This window comes from Mixophyes fleayi, chromosome 4 (genome assembly GCF_038048845.1).
Source record: "Mixophyes fleayi isolate aMixFle1 chromosome 4, aMixFle1.hap1, whole genome shotgun sequence".
In the NCBI taxonomy this organism is placed as follows: Eukaryota; Metazoa; Chordata; class Amphibia; order Anura; family Limnodynastidae; genus Mixophyes; species Mixophyes fleayi.
The window spans coordinates 302,971,716-302,994,635 of NC_134405.1; the positions used below are offsets into that span (position 1 = coordinate 302,971,716).

General features: G+C 37.6%; 1 protein-coding gene across 12 annotated transcripts in view; it reads left to right on the forward strand.

Moving 5' to 3' along the window:
- Positions 1 to 22,920, forward strand: part of LOC142152875 (protocadherin gamma-B7-like) — a 420,392-nt gene that overhangs the window by 391,678 nt on the left and 5,794 nt on the right. For 10 of the 12 annotated variants that reach the window (XM_075209932.1, XM_075209929.1, XM_075209930.1 and 7 more), the window contains exons 2-3: positions 19,970 to 20,028; positions 21,623 to 21,714. In XM_075209932.1, coding sequence (XP_075066033.1) covers positions 19,970 to 20,028; positions 21,623 to 21,714 — 151 coding nt within the window. Of the gene's footprint in view, positions 1 to 1,720; positions 4,341 to 11,660; positions 14,215 to 19,969; positions 20,029 to 21,622; positions 21,715 to 22,920 lie in introns of those variants that run through there. The other 2 variants (XM_075209924.1, XM_075209921.1) reach the window with 2 other exon arrangements.

Sequence of the window (22,920 nt, forward strand, 5' to 3'; positions counted from 1 at the left end):
TAATATACAGTACATCCATCCTTACCCAGTAATATACATTACATCCATCCTTACTCAGTAATATACAGTACATCCATCCTTACCCAGCAATATACAGTACACCCATCCTTACCCAGTAATATACATTTCATCCATCCTTTCCTAGCAATATACAGTACATCCATCCTTACCCAGTAATATACAGTACAGTTAATATAGCCGGAACAGTACATCACCATGCACCATTGCAAAGTTTATGTAGTGGCTCGGTGATGCCGCTGTAACTTCCTGCTCCCACCCTCCTCCTGCTCTGCCATGGAAAGAGCAGTGAGGGGGCCTCCTGTGAGTATGAGTGGCCGTGGCCCTCTGCACAAGCGCCTTCAGAACAGCACTCTGCTCTGCTCTTTTCAAAGTAGCCTTGGGGTGATGTGGTTGCCCTGGGAGTGTCCCGTGGGGGCCCCTTGAGGGGGTGCATCCCCCTGCAACCACCATAGTTCCACCAGTGACAGCCTCCCTTGTCCAGTAATATACAGTTGGAGTGAGTCTATTTAACACAGCATGATGCAGCATTAGCTTCATTGTCTTCATATATGTCTTACAATAACTATAAGTGTCTACAATATAATTTACTGTACATAAAATGTATCAACTTCTTTCTATGGCAAAAACTAGCTAACATTCTAATTTTCAAATACCTATTTATTCCCTTATACAATGAACATGTATTTCATTTAGTACGTTAAAAATTTTCTACATTTATTTTGTCATAATATTTGTCTATATAATTCACTATTTATCATACATTGCATAGGCCACATTTATTTTAAAGAGCATTACCATCCAGTGGTGGACCAAGCTGTCTTGGTGGTTAAAATGCATCCTACTTACCTCTTACAACAGGCTGACCTGTTGGGAGTATTTAGATCATTGCATGCACACTGTATAGACGTCCCTAAAGCCAGTAAAAATATCCCATTACACTTATTGTATTTTAAAGCCGCACTAACACTTAAACTGGTGAACAGTTTCATTCACCACTATAGCCAGGCTGCAGAAGGGATGTCTGAGAGAAAGGAAAAATCTGAAGCCGCACTGTGATTGTGTCTTCTCCATTGGTCCTTCCCTCACACACCCCTCACATGCGTCATGCAGCCACGGTTTCCAGTTGGGGTTGTGAGACTAATCACAGAGCCCTGAGAAAAATGGCTGCACGGCGCAGCCCCTGGGGCTTTGGTAAGACAGCGGAGCTATAGTTTAACAGTGCAGTATACAGAAAAGGCGATTTTAGCATCAAATGCAGAACTCTGATGTATATATAGATTGACAAAAACATAAAAAATCTTGAATAAAACTTTGGTAAAATATTGCTGAATTTACTGCAATGATTCGTAACCATATATTTCTACTGAACAATTTATATTTTAGTTTATGAAATAATGTTCTTTAAATCAAGTAAGCGCCTTAAAAACCTTTTTGATAAACAGTTCTTAGTTTGTTCTATAAATGTTGTCATTGAAGTGTGTGTGTGTTTATGAGTATTTGTTTTTCTGTTCATTTGAGCAGCACAAATAAAATAGTTGTTCATTTTAATTTATAATTAACATAATACGTTGTAAGTAGGTATCATTAAAATAATTCCAGACTTCTAAAATATCTCACATGCCACAAATGTGCTTTCTGAAATGTATCCAATAAAGAACTAGATCTGCAACTCCTAAGTGTGACACTGTGTGTCGCTGTTGTCCAGTAAGGTGACATGAATCTGCATATGAAGGTCCGTTGGAGTATTCAGTAAATAGTCAGTGCAGACTGAGGAAAGACATCATTTCATACAGTGGATTGTTAGGTTCACAGACAAAGAGGATTCCTGTTTCATCATCAATAGATTTGGAGGATTTTTCTACAGTACAGTCGGATTATAACCTCTCACAATGTTTCTCCAGAAGATGAAACACAAAAGGACATGGAATACAATGGGATGGCAAGTAGTCTGTTTTGTATTACTCTGTTGTAAGGCAGTATCTGGCCAGCTTCGTTATTCTATTCCTGAGGAGACAAAGAAAGGCTTCTTGGTAGGAAATATTGCTAAGGACCTGGGTTTAAATATTAGGCAACTGGCAGTGAGAAAGTTCCGTATTTCTCCTGTTAATAGAGAGAATTTCTTTAATGTGAACCTGGAAAATGGCAACCTCTATGTGTCAGACAGAATAGATAGAGAGGCTGTTTGTGAGATAACATCCAGTTGTTTACTAAACCTTGAAGCTGTGGTTGAAAATCCTTTGTCTGTGTTTCAAGTAAATGTTGAAATTCAGGATATAAATGATAATCCTCCTGTGTTTTCCAAGAGCATTATTACTTTAGAAATAAGTGAATTGACCCAACTAGGGACAAAATTTGTTCTAGTAAATGCACTGGATCCAGATGTTGGACGTAACTCATTGCAAGCCTACAAAATCTCTGAGAACCAATATTTCAGTCTGCATGAGAAAACCAGTACTGATGGCAGTAGATACCCAGAACTTGTGTTACAGAAGATGTTAGACAGGGAGCAACAATCTTCTTTTGAGATCCTTTTGACAGCTTTGGATGGAGGTCAGCCTGTGAACACAGGAACAGCTGTAATAAAAATTATTGTTAGTGATATTAATGACAATGCCCCTGTATTTGAAAAAGAACTATACCAGCTTAGTGTTAATGAGAATATACCAATTAACTCTCTGGTTGTTCAGTTGAGTGCAACTGATAAAGATGAAGGTCTTAATGGCCAGGTCACTTATTCTTTTGGCCATATCAAGAAAAATGTCCAACAGATTTTTACAATAGATTCCATAACTGGTGAAATTAGGACAAAAGGTCAGTTGGATTTCGAGGTAACGAAGAGTTATGAAATGATTGTCGAAGCTGAGGATGGAGGTGGCCTAGTCTCGCACTGCAAAGTTATTATAAAAATTATCGATGCCAATGATAACACACCAGAAATTACTCTTACGTCCGTTTTAAATTCAATACCCGAAGACTCTGCGCCAGGGACATTAATTGCACTTATTAACATACGCGACATAGACTCTGGAGCAAATGGTGATGTCTTCTGTAAACTTGCGGGCTTGTTGCCTTTTGAAATTATATCATCATCTACCAACTACTATAGACTTCAAACTTCAAATATCTTAGACAGAGAGAAAACTGATGGCTATAACATTACAATTACAGCTACAGATAGGGGTTCTCCTCCTCTGTCTACCACAAGAACTATTCGGTTGGAGGTAACAGATGTGAATGACAATCCACCTATTTTTGACCAAACAAAATATGCTGTGTATGTGCCAGAAAATAAAGCAATAGGTTCCTCACTGTTTACAGTTCAGGCATCCGATCTGGACCTTAACGATAATGGTAAAGTTAGGTATTCCATTGTTAACAGAAATGTAGATGATGTACCAGTGTCCACATATATTTCTATTAACTCCGTTACTGGAGTGCTTTATGCCCAGCGACTATTTGATTACGAACAGATGCGGGAATTTGAATTTGATATAGTGGCAGAAGATAATGGAATTCCGCGCCTCACCAGCAATGTCACTGCTGGAATATATGTCATCGATCTAAATGATAATTATCCTAAGATTCTTTACCCTTCGCTAAAAAAAGATGGGTCAACACTGTTTGATACAGTCCCTCGTTCTTCAAGTAAAGGTTATTTAGTAACCAAAGTAGTGGCAACAGATGCAGACTCTGGCCACAATGCGTGGCTCTCTTACGAGTTTCTGAGTATTGTGGAACCCACGTCCTTTACTATTGGTCGATACAGCGGTGAGATCAGAACAACACGGGCATTTGACGAGAAAGAGCTGATGAAATACAGTGTTGTAGTGATTGTGAAGGACCATGGATCTCCTCCGCTTTCTGCCTCGGTCACCCTAAACCTGGTGGTTGCAGATAATTTTCAGCAAGATGTTTCAGAAATGAACACCCGCTCACAGAAATCAGATTTTCCATCTAATTTAAATATTTACTTAGTAATAGCCTTGGCAGTAATAGCTTTTCTGTTCACGTTGACTGTTATGATTGCAATAATATCAAAATGGAGAAAGCCAAAGCCTAGTCAACCCAAAGCATTTGGATACCTAACAGCGGATATGTATTCTCAAGTTGGACCCAGATTCCCAGTGAATTTTAATAATTCAACATCGACTTTACCATATTCACATGATATCTCTATAGCTGGAGACTCAGCCGAAAATGAATTTTCATTTCTGAAATGCGCACAGAATGTTCCAACAGAGAACCTTATAGACTCTGATGATTCAGGGATTGGATTTACTACTTTAAATAACTCTTCAACAACTGATACAAACAAACAGGTAATATGATTTAATGCTTATCTAAACAGCCTATAGTTTAATTGAGGAATTATACCTTATATTTGGTGCTTCATTTATTTTTAATATGCAGATATTTGTTGTATACTGCTAAGGGTTTAGATTCATATTTTTGTTTTTTTGTATATGCATAGCTCCCAACATTGATACTTGCAGAATTGGGACAAAATAAGCCTTGCTCCCGATCCGGCCAAACCCCACCTCCGATCCTCCCTAAATGGCCACTTTCATGTAAGCTGCACCGTTTTGAGGTACTCTGTCCTGACGTGTCCGCTGAAATAGGGAGGGAGGTATGCATTTGTATTTATACAGGATAAAAACACTCATATTGTAAATACATTTGTAGGTTCTCCATAGACAGAAACAGTAACTGTGCTGTAGTTTAGGAGGTTAGTAGTACAAGGTAAAATTGTTTTGACTACAAAGCACATGTCATTTCAACTATTAGAGAGATTAAATGCACCTCAAAATGATTTAAGCTTATTGTCTTATTGGTTTGTTTGTCAATTTTCTTCCAAATGCTATTGTATAGATGTTTCATTATAATTTTATTAAGATCCATTTAAAGTTTCCATATATTAGTCTGAAAATGTATATATTTGGTTTAGGTGTGCAGCACGGTGGCTAAGTGGCTAGCACTTCTGCCTTACAGCACTGAGTTCAATTCCCGACCATGGTCTTATCTGTGAGAAGTTTGTATGCTCTCCTGTAGATTGTAAGCTTTCAAGCAGGGTTCTCTTACCTCTCTGTCTGTATGTATTACCCAGTATTGTCTTATTAATGTTTGTTCCCAATTGTAAAGCGCTATGGAAATTTGCTGGTGCTATATAAATAAATGATGATGTTCTCTCAGTGTTTGCGTGGGTTTCCTCCGGGTGCTCCAGTTTCCTCCCACACTCCAAAAAACATACTGGTAGGTTAATTTGTAGCTTCTAACAAATTGACCCTAGTCTGTGTTTCTGTGTGTGTGTGTGTGTGTGTGTGTGTGTGTCTGTGTGTGCTAGGGAATTTAGACTGCAAGCCCCAATGGGGCAGGGACTGATGTGAGTGAATTCTCTGTACAGCGCTGCGGAATTAGTGATGCTATATAAATAAATAAATGATGATGTTCTCTCCGTGTTTGCGTGGGTTTCCTCTGGGTGCTCCTGTTTCCTCCCACACTCCAAAAACCATACTGGTAGGTTAATTGGCTTCGAACAAATTGACCCTAGTCTGTGTGTCTGTGTGTCTGTGTGTGTGTGTGTGTGTGTGTGTCTGTGTGTGTTAGGGAATTTAGACCGTAAGCCAGTCTAATTGGGGCAGGGACTGATGTGAGTGAATTCTCTTTACAGCGCTGCGGAATTAGTGACGCTATATAAATAAATGGTGATAATAATAGCCAAAAAGATACACAAACAAATGTGACAGCTATTGTCCACTCTCTTTATGTTGGTTAAAGTTGTTATTGTCAGAAAATGGATGACATTAGAACGTCCGTTTGTTGGAGGCTGGATTGATATAGTCGATGATATAGTTGGTCACGAAAGATGCATGTATAGGAGATGTAACAAATTAGATAAATATGAGAAAATCTGGTATCGTTGGCGGAAATCACCATTTATTATTGAAAAACTATGTTGGAAAAACTTGTTGGATTGTTCCTGATGGAATATGCTGTCTGGGGAGGCACCCGGTCATATGAAACACCATATGTAGATATATCTTGTTTTTTATTGATTTCATATAATCTGTTGTTCGTGAAAAAAAACCTTAACACTGTAGAATTAATGAGATTATAAAATTGTATTAATTCTTTATTAACTATAAGTTATTATTGCTGACGTCTTTGCACTGTACCATTTCTTTAATGTACACTACTAAATTTAGTAACACCCATATTATACCCCTTTGTGAGTAATAAATGTGTGACTGTTTCTTAAAAATGAAATAAAATTTGTTTGATTTAAAAAAAAAAAGATCCATTTAAGGTTTCATAAAAGTAGTTGGTACAATAGCTTTAATTCCCACATAGCTTAAACTATGTTTTCTAAATAGGGACATAATGCATGGAAGTAACAATGTGCACTATAGTGATCAGAGGTCAAGTTAAATGATCCCTAACTATATCCTACTGCCTTATTTTGGTTACTGGTAAAAAAATAACTCACTTCTGACTGTCACTGTGGATAAATCAGGGACATAAAAAAAAACTTTAGGGGGTAAATTTATCAAGCTACAGGTTTGAAAAAGTGGAGATGTTGCCTACAGCAACCAATCAGATTCTAGCTGTCATTTTGTAGACTGTACTAAATAAATGATAGCTAGAATCTCATTGGTTGCTATAGGCAACATCTCCACTTTTTCATACCCGCAGCTTGATAAATTTACCCCCAGATGTCAATTATAATAGTCACATAACATACATAATACGTAATATACGTAATATATATGAAATTTAAAGGAGTTTTCCACCTCTTAGACTTATACATTTGGCTCGTACTAAATATAATATCTGATTGATTATATAAAAACAATGCAAGGCTGAGAAGCACAGAAGGAAACCCGATAGAAAAAGCATTGTGTTTAGTAAAAGTTAGTGGAGGGCGTATGCAACCAAAATAATTATAAAATCATATGAAGATTGGGAAATGATGGCACTTTCCCCCACAATGGATTTGTACAGCAAAAACATTACTAAACAGTTCAAATCTTGTGACATTAACCTTTCGTCCACATATGGCACCAGCAAGGTACATTTTGTTCATTTCAGGCAATGGTAGATACACTACCATTAGATACAGTATATCTAACCAACTATTGTAGATAATTAGGATGTTTAATTTGAACAACCAGCGTTCTCCCCAGCACCTATTACCGGGTGCTCCACCCGGCTGATTTTACTTGCCATCCGGCTCTCGGAGCCCAACAGTGTCCTATTATAATAGAAAAAAACTTTGTTTCTCCTACTAGAACAGGCACTGTGTGAGCACTATAGCCAGTAGTGTGTGTTAGACCACTGACCACCAGTCTGACCAGTCCTGGCAATAATCTCCAACATTTTTCATTATTATTGCAAAGTACTACAACTGCCCCCACCCTGCTGCTTCTTAATGCCACGGCTGGCTAAATTATCTGGGGAGAATGCTATGCTAATATGGTAAAAGAAAATATCCTTAAATGCTCACTGGCATAGCGAAATTAGTGTGGGATGGGGTATTTTTCTGATTTAATTAATTATTTCAATATTTAATAAAGGGCTTTAAAAAGTATAAATTAAAATAAAGTTTTACCACCAATTAGCGTATTATTCCATATTAAACAGTGTTTACATCTAAGGAATAGTAAACTATTTACTACATCAATTTTATTTAGTACAGTAAATCCTTTCTATTCTTTGACCAATATCTGCTATTACACCCTGGATGTTGCAGTCTTCTTCATTTGGAAGTGGATTATGTCTCCAGAACTAGCATCACCTCTGCAATGTGCTTCTTGAACGTAAATAAGTTATTACACTCGTAATGGTGTATGTTGTATAATACTATTGGTCTGTGCAGTGTTATTATTTATTGTTATGCCTTATTTATAACATTAGACAGGGATGTGAATTAGTTACTACTTCTTTTTAATGTAGTTGACTTAACTCCATATTTACTATTTTTAGAATCTGATTATTCAACAAAGAACAACTAGGATCCTAGGCTCTAAAGACAGTTCATTAGTCTGCTGCAATTTACTGTTTCACCACTAGATGTCACTATGATTTCTTATCATGAAAACTATGCTGTTGCTAATACAATGTCTGCTAGTAACACACTTAAGTGACAGCAGTTGAGGAAACCAGACCGGCCAAGCACATTAGAATAGACAGAGCTGCTTTACGCTCTCTTACGCTGTTCTCATTATAGTTTGACCTTTGTCACAGTATCACTCGTCATTTGGAAATATTTGGCAATGGAACAGAAAGGACTCCGCAATTCCTGGCACTGGCAAGTAATGGGTTTATTCTTTGTTAGTAGCTTGAACTTAGCTTTTGCACAGCTAAGATATTCTTTACATGAGGAATCAGAGCCTGGAACTTTAGTAGGCAACGTTGCTAGGGATATGGGATTAAACACAGAAGGGATTTCTGAACGAGGACTGCAGCTGGGATCTGAACAAAGCCAACAATATTTTACACTGAATCTGGAGAGTGGATCATTATTGGTTAAACATAAGATAGACAGAGAAAAATTATGTGGCACAAACCCTAACTGTGTTCTGCCTGTGGAAATTGTTTTTGAAAAGCCTTTGGAATTGTTTCGATTAGAGGTAGAGATTCTGGATATAAATGACAACTCACCTGTTTTTCAGAATGCAGAACGTATTATAAAAATTTCTGAGCTCGCTGCAGTTGGTACCCGATTTCCTCTAGAAAGAGCTCAGGATCCAGATGTAGGAATCAACTCTGTGAGCTCCTACAAATTAGAACAGAACAAATATTTTTCTTTAATTGTACATAACCGTAAAAATGATAGACCTTCCCCTGTGCTTGTTCTAGAAAAGGCTCTAGATAGGGAAGAACAAGCTCAGCACAGGTTGGTTCTGACTGCATTTGATAGTGGCGATCCATCTAGGTCTGGAACTACTTTAATTTCTATTCTTGTAATAGATCAGAATGACAATGCTCCAGTGTTTGAGAATACATTCTACAAAATTAGCCTTAAAGAAAATGCACAGTTGAATACACTTGTAATAAGACTAATCGCAACAGATAAGGACGAAGGTCCAAATGGTGAGATCAGCTATTACTTTGCGGATATATCTTCAGAGGACGCTGCCAATGTATTCAGTTTGGATCATCAGACAGGAGAGATACGTGTTAAAGGACAACTGGATTTTGAAGAAAACCGTTCATATGAAATCTCAGTCAACGCCCTGGATCATGGGGTTCCAGAAATGGAAGGACACTGTGTTATCCAAGTGGATATTGAAGATATCAATGACAATGCCCCTGAAATCATAATATCTTCTTTAGTAACTTCCATTCCTGAGGATACCCCCATTGGAACCACTGTGGGATTATTAAGGATTAATGATAAAGACACTGGCAAAAATGGTGAAGTGCAATTGGACATTTCTCCAGATCTTCCTTTTACTATCACATCCACCCAAAACCACTATTCCTTAGTCACAAATGGATTATTGGACAGAGAATCTGCTAGTCAATACACAGTCCAACTTATAGGGACAGATTTGGGATTCCCCCAACTTAAAACACAGACAGCAATAAACATTACTGTCACAGATGTCAATGACAACCTGCCAAGTTTTGAAAGATCAGTCGTTAATGTTGACATACAAGAAAACAATAAACCGGGGACATTACTTTGTGCTGTCTCTGCTTCGGACAAAGATGTTGGAGAAAATGCTCATATCACTTACTCCATTTGTAACAGCCTCATTAATGGCTCCCCTGCATTGTCCTTTATTTACATGGACACGCAGAATGGTAACATTTATGCACAACAATCATTTGATTATGAACTTGCTCAGGTTCTACAGTTCACAATCAGAGCAGAGGATTCTGGGATGCCAAAACTGTCATCCAACATTACAGTCTATCTGCACATTCTGGACAAAAATGATAACTACCCTTTGATATTATACCCAGGAAACTCAATACATGTTCCAGCACAACAGACAGTCCCCAGGTCTCTTCCAGCTGGTTCTTTGGTAACCAAAGTGGTAGCAGTGGATGCAGATTCTGGATACAATGCATGGCTCACGTATAGTATTATAAAATCAACAGATCTCTCATTATTTAAAATTGCCCCTCACACAGGAGAAGTCAGACTGGCTCGAAGTTTCCAAGAGACAGATTTACCCCTGCATAACCTTTGTATCATAGTTAAAGATAATGGAAGTCCTTCACTGTCCTCGACGGCTACCTTACTGATTTTTCTGGAGGATGGGTCCTCTAAAGAAAGTCATTATTCTACAGACTCACTTGCCGAGACCCAACAAACACCCAACCTAACTCTCTATCTTATTATCTCTCTTGTTGCCATAAGCGTAGTGTCAGTTGTTACTTTAATTATTTTGCTGTCAAAATGTCTTAGAAGCAAGAACAAAATGGCTAACACGATGGCAAATCAGTATATAGGGCATTCACACAAAACTTTACAATTGAACCCTGATAGCACTCTGCGGTATGTGGAGGTGCCCATGATGGCCGGTGTTCGGCAAGACCAGATGCCTAAGACAGGCTACTCTTCAGATGTTAATAGGGACACATTAAACTTGATGAAGTCGCTGAATTTTCCACAATTAAAACAGCTAGTCAATGATAGTGATGACATTTCTGGGCAGATTGGCTGGAGGCATACAGCACGAGTGAAATAGAAATCAATTTGGGCTTTTTATACAATTATAATGATTAAAGTGCTTGGTATGTTTAATTATAAATAGAAGGAGATGGCTATTTCCTACTGCTTTATCCTCAAAGTGTATGATATCATTGCTGGTTGTTTTATATTTGTATTTATTTTTCTTACCTGATCATTTGCTAGTCTTGCAACATATAAAACATATATATTTTTGCAAAATCTAGCTGTTGTGGGACCTTTAGTCCCGCAACAGCTACCTACAACCTGATCTGAGGCTACCTACCTCTGATCTAGAGCATGTACCGTGCTATCTAGCAGTTGTCCAGCAGAGGGCAGGATATTCCCCAGTCATTAGCTGAAATGCTGTATGTAGTCAGATGCTAGCATTTAGGATATTATTTTGAGAAATATATGCTGGTAAAATTACAAAACACTTAAAATATTTTTTGTGTAGTTCTGAATAAAAGTGTTACTTTATTTTTTTGGGGTTTAAAAAAGCACAGAACTCAAATTACATTTTTGTTACAGTTTTATCAGGGTGCATGTTGGGGTGGTATAAAAATACTGAGTGGTATCGTGCACGACTGTCAACTTGTACACACTATATGTATATATAAAATACATATAATAATATATATAAATAACCCATGTTAGTCTACTACCTACCAGCTCTTTTTTTTTTTTTTTTTCATTTCTTTTATTTAGGATTTTCAGGAGTATTAGGGTTACAGAAAAGAAAATGGGTAAATAGTAAACAAAATTGGGAGAAAAGGATTTAAGCATAAAGAATTGCACTACTTTGTAACGTCTCTGCCCATGGGGTGGCAGAACTGTCTATATAGTATAGAGTAACTTGTAAAATTCTATTTCTGCTGTTGTCGTCCATTCTCCTCCTCCACATATTACAGCTTAGGGATTCTGCTTGCCCACATTCTCTAGAATAGAATGCACAGCTGACATTACAATGTAAACCCTGTAAATATTTCAAGCACACTTTGGTTATATGTACTTGTAACAGTGACTTTAGTAGGATATATGAATATACATCGAAGAGAAAACATTTTTAAGTTATGGGCATCCAAATATCCACCGTGCCTTGGAAATGGCAAGTAGTGATTTTATTTATTTGTTGTAACCAGAACAGGGCCTTTGGGAACCTTCAGTATTCAGTGGTTGAGGAAGCAGAACAAGGGACATTAGTTGGTAATGTAGCGAAGGACTTGGGTTTACAAGTAGCTGTTATGTCTAACCGCAGGATACAATTAAGATCCTCAGGAAGTGGTCAGTATTTTGCAGTGGATCAGCAAAGTGGTGTCTTAACAGTAAATAGAACTATAGATAGGGAAAGCGTATGTGGATCTAATTTACACTGTTTATTGATAGCAGAAGTGGTTCTTGAAAATCCGTTGGAGTTGCATCATTTGGAAGTTGAGATTTTAGATATAAATGACAACTCTCCTACGTTCTTGACCACAGAGCAGATAATAACAATAACAGAGTTACTAGCATACCCAGGTGCTAGATTTCCTTTAGAAGAAGCACATGATCATGACTCAGGAGTCAATGGGGTTAGACAATATACTTTGAGTAGGCATCAGTATTTTTCATTGTCCTTAAGAAGTCAGAGGGACGGCACTCCCATTCCAGAACTGGTCATAGAAAAGGCTCTGGACAGAGAAGAACAAGGATACCATCATCTTATTCTCACTGCTCTTGATGGTGGCCATCCACCAAGATCTGGAACATCACAGATAACTATCATTGTTCTGGATTTCAATGACAATGCTCCTATATTCAATCAGAGCTTTTATAAAATTAACTTGCCAGAAAATATCCCCCCAAACACTGTAGTGATCCAGCTTAATGCCACAGACATGGACGAGGGTTCCAATGCTGAAGTAGAATATTTTTTCGATAGTCGAACACCAGTCACTATCAGACAGTTGTTTTCTCTACACCCAGACACAGGTGTCATTAGCACAAACAAAATGTTAGATTTTGAAAGTTGTAGCTATTACGAGTTAACTGTCAGAGCAAAAGACAAAGGAACACCACAAATGGAGGGTAGCTGCATTGTTCAGATAGCGATTGAGGACGTCAACGATCACTTGCCAGAGATTCTGCTGACATCCTTGCTGGGTCAGATTCCAGAGGATACAACTGTTGGAACCACTTTTGGACTTTTCTCTGTAATAGACATGGATTCGGGGAAAAACGGAGAAGTAAACTTAACTGTGTCACCTAAGGTACCTTTTGAAATCAAGTCATTTAAGGACCACTATGCTCTAATTATAAGCGATCCACTGGATAGAGAAGACATTCCTCAATACAAAATCATTTTGACGGCAAAGGATATGGGATCCCCATTTCTTTCCACACAGACAACGATTTTTGTTAATGTTACTGATATTAATGATAATCCACCGCTGTTCTTGAATCCGGATGTAAACACATTCATTCATGAAAACAAAGAACCCGGACAATTGCTTTATACGTTATCGGCTTTCGATCGGGATGAAGGGAGCAATGCCGAATTTACCTATTCTTTAGCTGAAAACCAACATAAAGATTTAACCGTTTCCTCCTTTGTTTCCATAAACCCAGTTAGTGGAGAGATTTATGCAATATGTTCATTTGACTATGAAGAAATTCAGGTTTTAGAAATCATTGTCCAAGTGGAGGATTCTGGAAATCCGAAACTATCTTCTAATATGACTGTGTTTGTTTTCGTTGTGGATATAAATGATAACCCTCCCAAATTACTGTATCCAAAGTACCCTGGAGAGCTCAGCACCCATCTAAACATGTCAAAGTCTGTACCTGCAGGATCTTTGGTAACTAAAGTGTCTGCAGTGGACCCGGATTCAGGTCAAAATGCTTTACTATCATATAACTTTATGGAACCTACTGATCACTCTCTTTTTAATATATCCATTTATTCTGGAGAAATAAGAAATGTTAGGAATTTCCTGACAACTGATCAATCCCTGCAAAGACTTGTCTTGGTTATCAGTGACAATGGTAAAACATCCTTATCAATTACAGTGACAATACTTGTAGCATTAGAGAAACATGCAGAGGACTTTACCCCTACATTGTATAATTTTTATTCTGGAGATCGGAGTAACATAACAATGTATCTGGTCATATCTTTGGTTGTAATTACTTTGGCATCTCTTGTTACTTGTTTGCTGTTGCTAGTAAAATGCTGTAAAAAAGAAATACTTTTGTGCCCATATCCTTGTGGGTGTTTAAATCGTCCAAATGCCGACCACCGCCCTGAGACAAGACAACCAACACTTCATTTTAATATGGATGGCACACTAAAGTATATGGACGTTAGAATGGATCCTTCCTATACAGAAAGTGATTGCTACAGAACATATTTTTCTCAAGGAGCAGACAACATCAATCTCACAATTCTGAAGCCTTTATCGCCCCCTACAGTACAAGAGATGGTCGACAACTCAGAAAGTTTAGGCATTAATAACTCAAGTGGACCCGTTCAGGTGAGAAAGCCCCCCACCTTTTGTAATTATTGTATAACTACATATACATTTCATTTTGCATTGGCTTATATACTTGTGTGATTTGGCCTCTGTTAACTCAGTGAAAAGATGTAGCACATGTGGAGGTGTGTATGTGCGCTGTTCTCCATTGTGTATATTTTACTTTAATCATGATTAATACATTAGTACCTGTTGTTTGTCCCGTGTCCTGTTATATTGAACCCTGATAAACATCTTTATTAATAATTTTGAACTAGGAGCAAATATAGCTTAAGAGTGCAAATGTGCACCTGGACAAATCATGTTGTGCTTCAAGGGGGGAGGGGTGCATACGCAATTATTATTATTGCATGCAAGGAAAATACTAACTCATTTTGAATGTAGTACACTAGTAATGGGAATCTCTACACTGTATTTTAGAGTTGAGCTAGGACACACCCTAATCCAAGACTAAATCTGTACATTTTAAATTTGCCCTCATGCAGCTCTCAATGGTATTGCCAAGGTGCAAAATTGCACTTCTTAGCTGAAGAGATTCCTATCTCTGAATAAAGTCCATAACATATTATGAGTTAATATACACAGTAGGTAAATTGCAACTCCCAACAATTGTCACTCCAAGAAAATACAAGCACACAAGTTCTTGTATACAGAATGCTGGGGTAACAGTCTATACTATATCGTTAAATTATGTGAAAAGAAGGAATAATGAATATATATATATATATATATATATATATATATATATATATATATATATATATATATAGTTATTACCTATAATATATCTATTTTTAAGTAATGTAATAGTGGAATCTCTAAGCAAGAGTGATGGATGTCATCAAATATATCACTGTTACTAGCTCTAATATTACAAATATTACAAAATGATAACAGCAATATAATACAGCAGTGTTTTTTTATTTGTATCTGCAGTTAAATCTCTTTTTTTTCTAGTTTATTATACAAACTCTGAGACAAGATCGCACAATTTCATCACGTACACCAGACCCCCCCCAGTATTTTGTGTCCTTCTGACTTATGTGAGAATAACAATCACAGTCAGATGAACAGTTTTATTTCCAACATAATATGTGAGCAGTTTACACCAGTCGCTCACAGATAAAGGTGGGAGGCATTAGGTAATAATAACAGAACTACATTAATCTTCTAAACCTCTTATGTGCATGGTTGGGCTCTCTATAAGTTATTCAAGAACATCAACTGTTGATAGAAAGGGCGCTGCAAGGCAATGCAGGATAATGTTACTGGCCTGTAGATCACAAGCTGTAGGAGTGATTATATTACTTGATAATTATGTGTATGATTACACCAGTTTTCACGGTTGTGGTGCTTAATTTGTTTACACAGTCAGCATCATATTATTGTTATTTTCTTTGAAGTAAAACTGTTAATTAAATAATATAAATGATTAATATACCTTGCAATATCCTAGGAATCACACACTAGGGAGAAGAGCAGCATTTTACTTGCAGAGTATATAGATGTGAAATGAAACTAGTATGATTTACCATAGAAATCATTGGTGCATTGGATGCACCTGGAGCGCAGGTTCTATTACTGTCTCCAGTGTGTATAGAGGTTTTGTTTACAACTTAGATCGGTATCCTCTATGATAGTCTTATAGTCTTATAGATTTGTCTACTATACGGTGAAAGCTGATCCTTAGTAATAGTTTTGCGCCTAAGATATGGATGGATAGTGACGCAAATGTTCTCATGTTCCAAGGTCCCCCATTACTGTGCTCACTGTGCGCACCTTTTTGTTGTTCCTAATGTATCATCTCTTCACTGCTGTTGCCCAAGTTGTGTTGTCATTGTATTTGCTGTATTAGTTTTGTAAGTAATAGTGGCAGGAGGGCGCACAGTTTCTCATTGTTACTTTACCTGTCACAACACTTTGTACCTGCACTGGGGCTATAGGAGCTGATGCAGAGTTGGTTCCATAATGGGAGTAAATTACTTAAAAAAAAAAAAGAGCATGGACAAATTGTTTATTTCCTCGCATGTGCAGAGCCGCACACATCTGGAGATGCATCAGCAGCACATGCGCCTGTTTGCGGGAAATCATTATAAGTGTGTATTTGCATCTGCCCTATAGCAGGTGCAAAGGATACGCTGCCTAACAGATGTATATATGTGTCTCTGCTGGTCTGCAGGAGCCGCATTTGTGTAAATACACCTTTACTGTACTCAATGTTATAACACTTAGTCCCTCCTCCGGCCCATCTCTCCAGGTGGGCGTCAGTGTCCATTACTGGGCATGTGCAGCACCCACGATATACTACATAGCCCCATTATCTCCATTATAATAATAAAACATGTTACTTAAATAGTAGATGTGCAGAAGTTCATGGCCCAATTTCTAAACTAAATTAAATTATTTAACTGATATATGCTCCTTGGTCCCCACTTGCACAAGTAGTGCACAAAGATTCAGGAAAATCTGAATTCCAATTTCCGGAATTGGTCCTCGCCAGGCTTCCATCTGCCCCACCATTTTCGCCACTGACCGGGCCCTTCCTCTTGGTGCCTATGATCATGGAAGGCGGAGTTTTGCTATCAGATGCAAACTTTCACATAGGAGGTGTCACTTCTCAAGGAAACCTCCATATTCTGTATTACATATGATACTGCACCACCATTTCACTATAAGCACCTTTAAATGATGTACTATGAAAATGTGTTTGTTTTTTTATAGAACAGTAACTTAAGTATCCTTTTCTACAGCAACTTTTATTAGTAAAATGCAATAAGGGGAACAAAATGTTTCATATGGTTTAAAATGTTTCTTGACATGAAGCCATACATCATACTTGCCGACTTTCTTCAGCTCCCTTCCGGGAGCCAGCCAGTGGAGGGGGGCGTGACGGCCAAAATTGCTGCATTTTGGCCCCGCCCCATGTGACGTCATGACGCAAACACGTCATTTGACGGCGGGGACGGGGCCAAATGCCGCGATTCACCGGGAATCGCGGCGTTTGGGATCTAATTCTGCCCACTTCACTAGGAAGTGGGGCACTTCCTAGTGAAGTGGGCAGAATTCGGGAGATTGCCACACTCACCCGGGAGTCCGGGAGACTCTCGCAAAGTGCGGGAGTCTCCCGGACATTCCGGGAGAGTTGGCAAGTATGCCATACATATTTCACACCCTCTCTACACTATACCAAATGTACGTGAAACTTGTTTACAATTTTAATGTATATTGTTTTATATTAACTTTATATTAATAATGACACAACATGCAAATATTTTGGGACACATGAACCAGTAGAAATCTGTGTTTATAAAAAAAAAACTTGTATACTATAAGGAATAATATAGTGTTTACTGTCATTTTTATGGGTATTTGAAGTAAACTTGTGTATGTATATCTATATAAAATATATAGTGTTTGTAGTGTTTAGAAAGTTTCATCATTGTAGAACAATTCTGGTATTCAGGTTCTGCTAAGAGCGATTAGAACTAAAGTGGTCCATACTATTAACCAAGATTAACTAGTATATTTTACTTTTAAATTAAATGATTCAGTTATATCAAATTACAATAATATGAAGACCTACAGGCGCTTATAAATATTCTTTCTAAATAAATAATAAAGATAATACTTAAATTTGGTGATGACCACCCTCCGATTCTTATTTCTCACAAGTATTCATGTGATCATGGAACAGAGAAAAAAAGACAATATAGTGTAATACAGTCCAATTAATATATATAACAAAAAATAAAAAATAAATAAATAGTTCAATAGACACAGAAGATCTTCTCTTATATGTAGACACCCCCTATTCAGTTATATCAACAGAAAATAGGTCTCATTAATATTCCAAACAGCTTAAAGTGTTTCTGCAAAGACCAGTTATATTGCAGAAGGATCACATACTAGTGATGTACAGATTTCACAAAGACTGTCACATTGATGTGGTCAATAAGTTAAATAATCTACAGATGTCATGGCAAAGGTTTTTGTTGTAAAATAGCACCTATTGCAATTAGTAACATGAGATTCCATAGTTCACAACAAAACAGAAGTTCATGATTTTTTCTTTTTGTTTTCAACTTTTCAATTAGCTATAAATGCTCATGAATGTTTCCTCTCCTACTTGCAAATATACAGTGGGCTTTTTGTGGAAGACACAGCACTTTCTGGACAATTATTTGGTGTGGTTGTTGTGAGAAATAGATACTGCTACTCAGCCTTAGGCTGGTTACCCATTGTTTTTAAGTAAGCGCTAGTGACACCCTATGGAAACCGCAATTACAGTAACAAACATTTGTACATGCAGGGGTTCAATGTAGGACACTTCTTTGACCCATTTGTGGTGAATACAAGTAAATAGAGCATGCAACGCCCTAAAAATGCCACCACCACCAACTCAACAAGTGGCAATACAAGTGGGTAATGGGCATAGTTGCCTACTCTCCAGACTCCTGGGAGAGCAGTGATCCCTTCTGCACTCTGCACATTTTCATAGAGAAGTGTGTGGGGCCGCTGCTACTCACAGTGACTCACATCGTTAAGCCCCACCCCATGTTGTATTATCCCACAAACCACAGCTTAATGTTGGAAAGTATGGTAATGGGTCATTGGAACTAGCTCTAGGAAAACCATGATTTTTATGCCAGTGGGTAAGGGGCCTTAGAGCTGTGTGGCCAGTCCCCTCCTAAATCTAAAGTCATTTCTGATGTCACAGAGGAGATAGAGATACTGATTAGTACTGCTGTAATTCATGCAAGGGGCATGATAGCTGTAGATTTGCCACAATCATTGCACACAGAGCTTTGATGTCACTGCAGACTGTACTTCTCCCATCATGACTGTAATTTAAAAAGATACAGTCCCAGAAAACTGTGGCTGGGATTCTCAGAGGCCCTACAAAGTTATTTTGGGGTCAGAATAATAAAATACAGATATATTTGTTGGGCAAATATTACTGTAGCTTTGTTACAATATTATATAAAAAAGGAATTCCCTTTTAGATGTTTACAAAGTAACAGTTTGCATCTGATATGTTATTTTTTAGAAATAGTGAAAATGTATTTACATGAGTGTAAGAGTCTGAAACTCCTGTGTATCCCCCCTCCCAGAATAGTGCCTCCATATGTCCCTCATTTCACAAGACAGTCCCGTTTTACACCGGAACTCTTTTTAACTCAAAATGCTTATTCTCCCACTATTGTTTTCATTTCACAAAGATGGGACCCTACCCATGTGGTACACAGGCCACAGGTTGAAACCCCTTACTTACACCATTCCTTTGAAATGGCTTATTTCTACTGCTTGATTTGTACTTCATGTTCACTCTAATTAAACAGTATAATTTGTGTAAATAACAAACAGTATGAATAATTAGAAACAAAACCAATGTAATGGATAGCTGCCTTCTCTCCTAGAATGGAGTGAATTATTGGGAGACCACTTGGACTTCAGGGGGAGAAGGCAGCTCGCAGGCCTACAAAGTGGCGGAATGTGTCTTAAGCCCCGCCTACCTCAGCAAACACTGAGTGAGCAAGGGCTTGAAGATGTGATTTGCTGCATCATAGTTTTGCCCCACCCTCTTGATGATGCACTATAGCTTTGCCCCACCTACTTGATGATGCAAATCACATCTCCTTTTCATGCCTTCTCCTAGAAGGAAAGGTATGAAATGTAGGTAAGTATGACGTAATGTTGTGCCAGGATGGTATATAAACAGAACACCAATTAAAGACACTTTTCTGTTTTTTTCCAGCAGGCACAACCTAACACAGACTGGCGTTTCTCTCAGGCACAAAGACCCGGACCCAGTGGGTGAGTCACACCTCAATTTTAATGTTGCATATTTTTGTTTGTTATTTTATTTAAGTTCCACAAAGTTTTTCATATTTGTATGACCTATGTCACCTTTTGATATCCTTGCAAAGACATGATCATAACTGTACTAGAAAAAATCCATATTTTAATCAAATACAACACCCTAATAAGGGTGATTAAAGATAATCCCAAATCCCATCTTTATATGTATGTGTGATGCTATATTGGTACTTTGTGTCATAGGCAAGTTACAGATTCATGTTGCTACATGTGCAATGTCTGAAAGTGATATTTGTTTATATCGAAATTATGTATTATATCAAAAAATGTGTTTCTGTTTTGCTCATGTGCACATCATGTACCGTAACTGTTTACTGCCATAGAACAATTTATAAGACACAGTGTCCACTAATTAGTAACTGGGAAATAAGGATTGAGCCAAGTCATCATAAACTGGACTGCGGCAGTTGTGCTGTATACAATAGGTGTTTGACCAGGGTATGACAGCACCACCTGAATATAATGTAGTGGTACATTAAGGTACAAGCATTGTCTAAACACAGTACAGACAGGTAAAACCTGGAATTATCTTATTTGGAAGTATTCAAACAAACCTAGCATATGGGAGAGAGACTTTTGTTGGAGATTAGTAAGGGACAACCATTGTCCTAGTTTACAAAAGTTGGTAGGGAGCTTAATATTTGCTTGGATCCGGCTCTTGAACCTAGCCTTAGATGTCCTGGAAGGAACCCAGGTTAGGGGAAATGGGAGAAGTAGTAATGTAAATTATAGCTAGTAAGTTCCAAATTTTGATAGAAAATTTTAATGTTGGGAGTAATTTGGAAGCAGGTATTCTAAGCTTTTTTGTAGTCCCCGTCGGGGGTTAGGTTGCGTCAATTGAGAGAGCTAGATTCAATGTCTAGTCAGGAGGTTGTTCCTGGGGGTGGGGGTGATAATTTTGGAAAAGGAGTTCATTTCCACCTCTAGATATAGGATTCTTCAGAATTTGGAGGATAGTCTTGTGGGTCTGCTATTAAAAATGAAACAAATTGGAGCTTTTTGGTTGTTGTACAGTAGGTAGAGTGTGTCACTAAATTGTATATTTTTTATTTGTATCATAATTCTCTCAGTGTACAGCACTACGTAATTTGTTGGTACTTTATAAATAAATGCTAATAATAATAACTTTAAATAGGTAATTTATTGTACTCAGTATCTAAAAAGGGACATTTAGCCGATTTGTTTAAAAATAAAACATTAGACATTTACAAATATTTGAAATATTGCCATAGTTTAAAATCCATCCTGTGTGAAGGAATCCTGATTAGTTTTGTGAGACATGGACCTAGCCCATTGGTCAATCTGTTTAGTGAGGTGTTCCAATTTGTAAGGGAAAAAGATATTATTCTGTTCCTTAATTCATATGCAACTCAAAAGTATGAGTGTTATAATCGTTTATGTATTGTAAAACCATAATCCTTTTGCTAGTATCACCTTTCAGTGTTTCCAAGAGCAAGTGGGAAACAGGCAGCTGTTTCCCCCTTGCACTTGGCCTATTTCTTACAAGCAAATATCTTGTGGTCTTTTTCAGAGTACAACAGCCCACAGAAGAAGCTGGAGTGTGGCCAAACAACCAGTTTGAAACAGAGAGACTTCAAGCGATGATCCTGGCATCCGCAAATGGTCAGTTTCCATGACGGTGAATTTAAGAACTCTTTGATCAAGTAGATTCTGTTACAGTTAGAACACAGAGAACAGTAACAAATTTAAAGCATTTGTGCTGTGATGTTCAGTCTGGAATTGTAGAAATGTCATGGAACTTTTAACATGGTTTTGATTTTATTTTCAAATATTAGTCATAAATTAAAGAAGCAAGTCAGAAAATGGAAAATTTACTGGCGTTCAATAAGTTATGCAATAGTACTGAATTTAACTCACCTTGGGTCCAGCGTTCCTCATAACCTACGGGTCCCTCAACTGTTCCTACAGTCCAGCGATGAACTACACTCTCCTACTAGTGCTTACCTGTTTTAACAGTGTTAAAAAGTCAGTTGTATTGTTGCTCCTAATCTATTAAGTATCCTTTTATGTTTATGGGAAAACTCACAGGGGAAGAGCCAGGGCATGTTTATTCAAATGTCTGACTAGGCTGCAGCTTAGGGCGCAAGAAGTTTGGGTCGCGCAAGATTTGTGGGGTGCAAAGTTGTTACAGGGAAATGAATTTCATTCCCATTGTAAAGGCTGAAAGAAATTAGTTTTATTGAGGGAGTTTATCTAAAAGTGGATAATCCCTTTACATTTTGTAACCATAAGACATCAAAAATTTAAAAATATAAAGTATCTATCAACTGAAATATACATAAAAATAGTGCACATAGTCACATGAGCATTATGTCGAAGATAGGATATATTAGGGGCTTTTTATCACTGTAGCAGTTACGTACGCTGCATTTTTCTTATAATCAGCAATATGTTCATTAGAAGCTGTTGAACTATAAATGTGAGTCATCGTCAATGTATTTTGAAAACATTATTCACCAGTTTCCAGCCAGGCTTAAGTGGTGAATAAGAGACTGCAGGTTTCTACCTGCAGGATGGAGATGTATGGATAGATATTCCAATGACAGGCTTGTGCCTCTATGCAGACACTTACAGCACAGTGTGCAGAACAGTTACATAACTTGCTTTCGGTTTGGCATTCTCAGTATGTCTGAGGCTTGCTGCAGTTTGGTTCAATCTGAGGTTGTAGATTTGCATATAGTGATAACATATGTACAATTTTTATCCCTAGCGCTTTAGTAACTCGATCCCTGTAGGTTGGGTTACAACACATCTGCTTTTATAACTGCGTTGTGTTCCAGGTTGTGAGCTGGATTCTTGGAGATTACA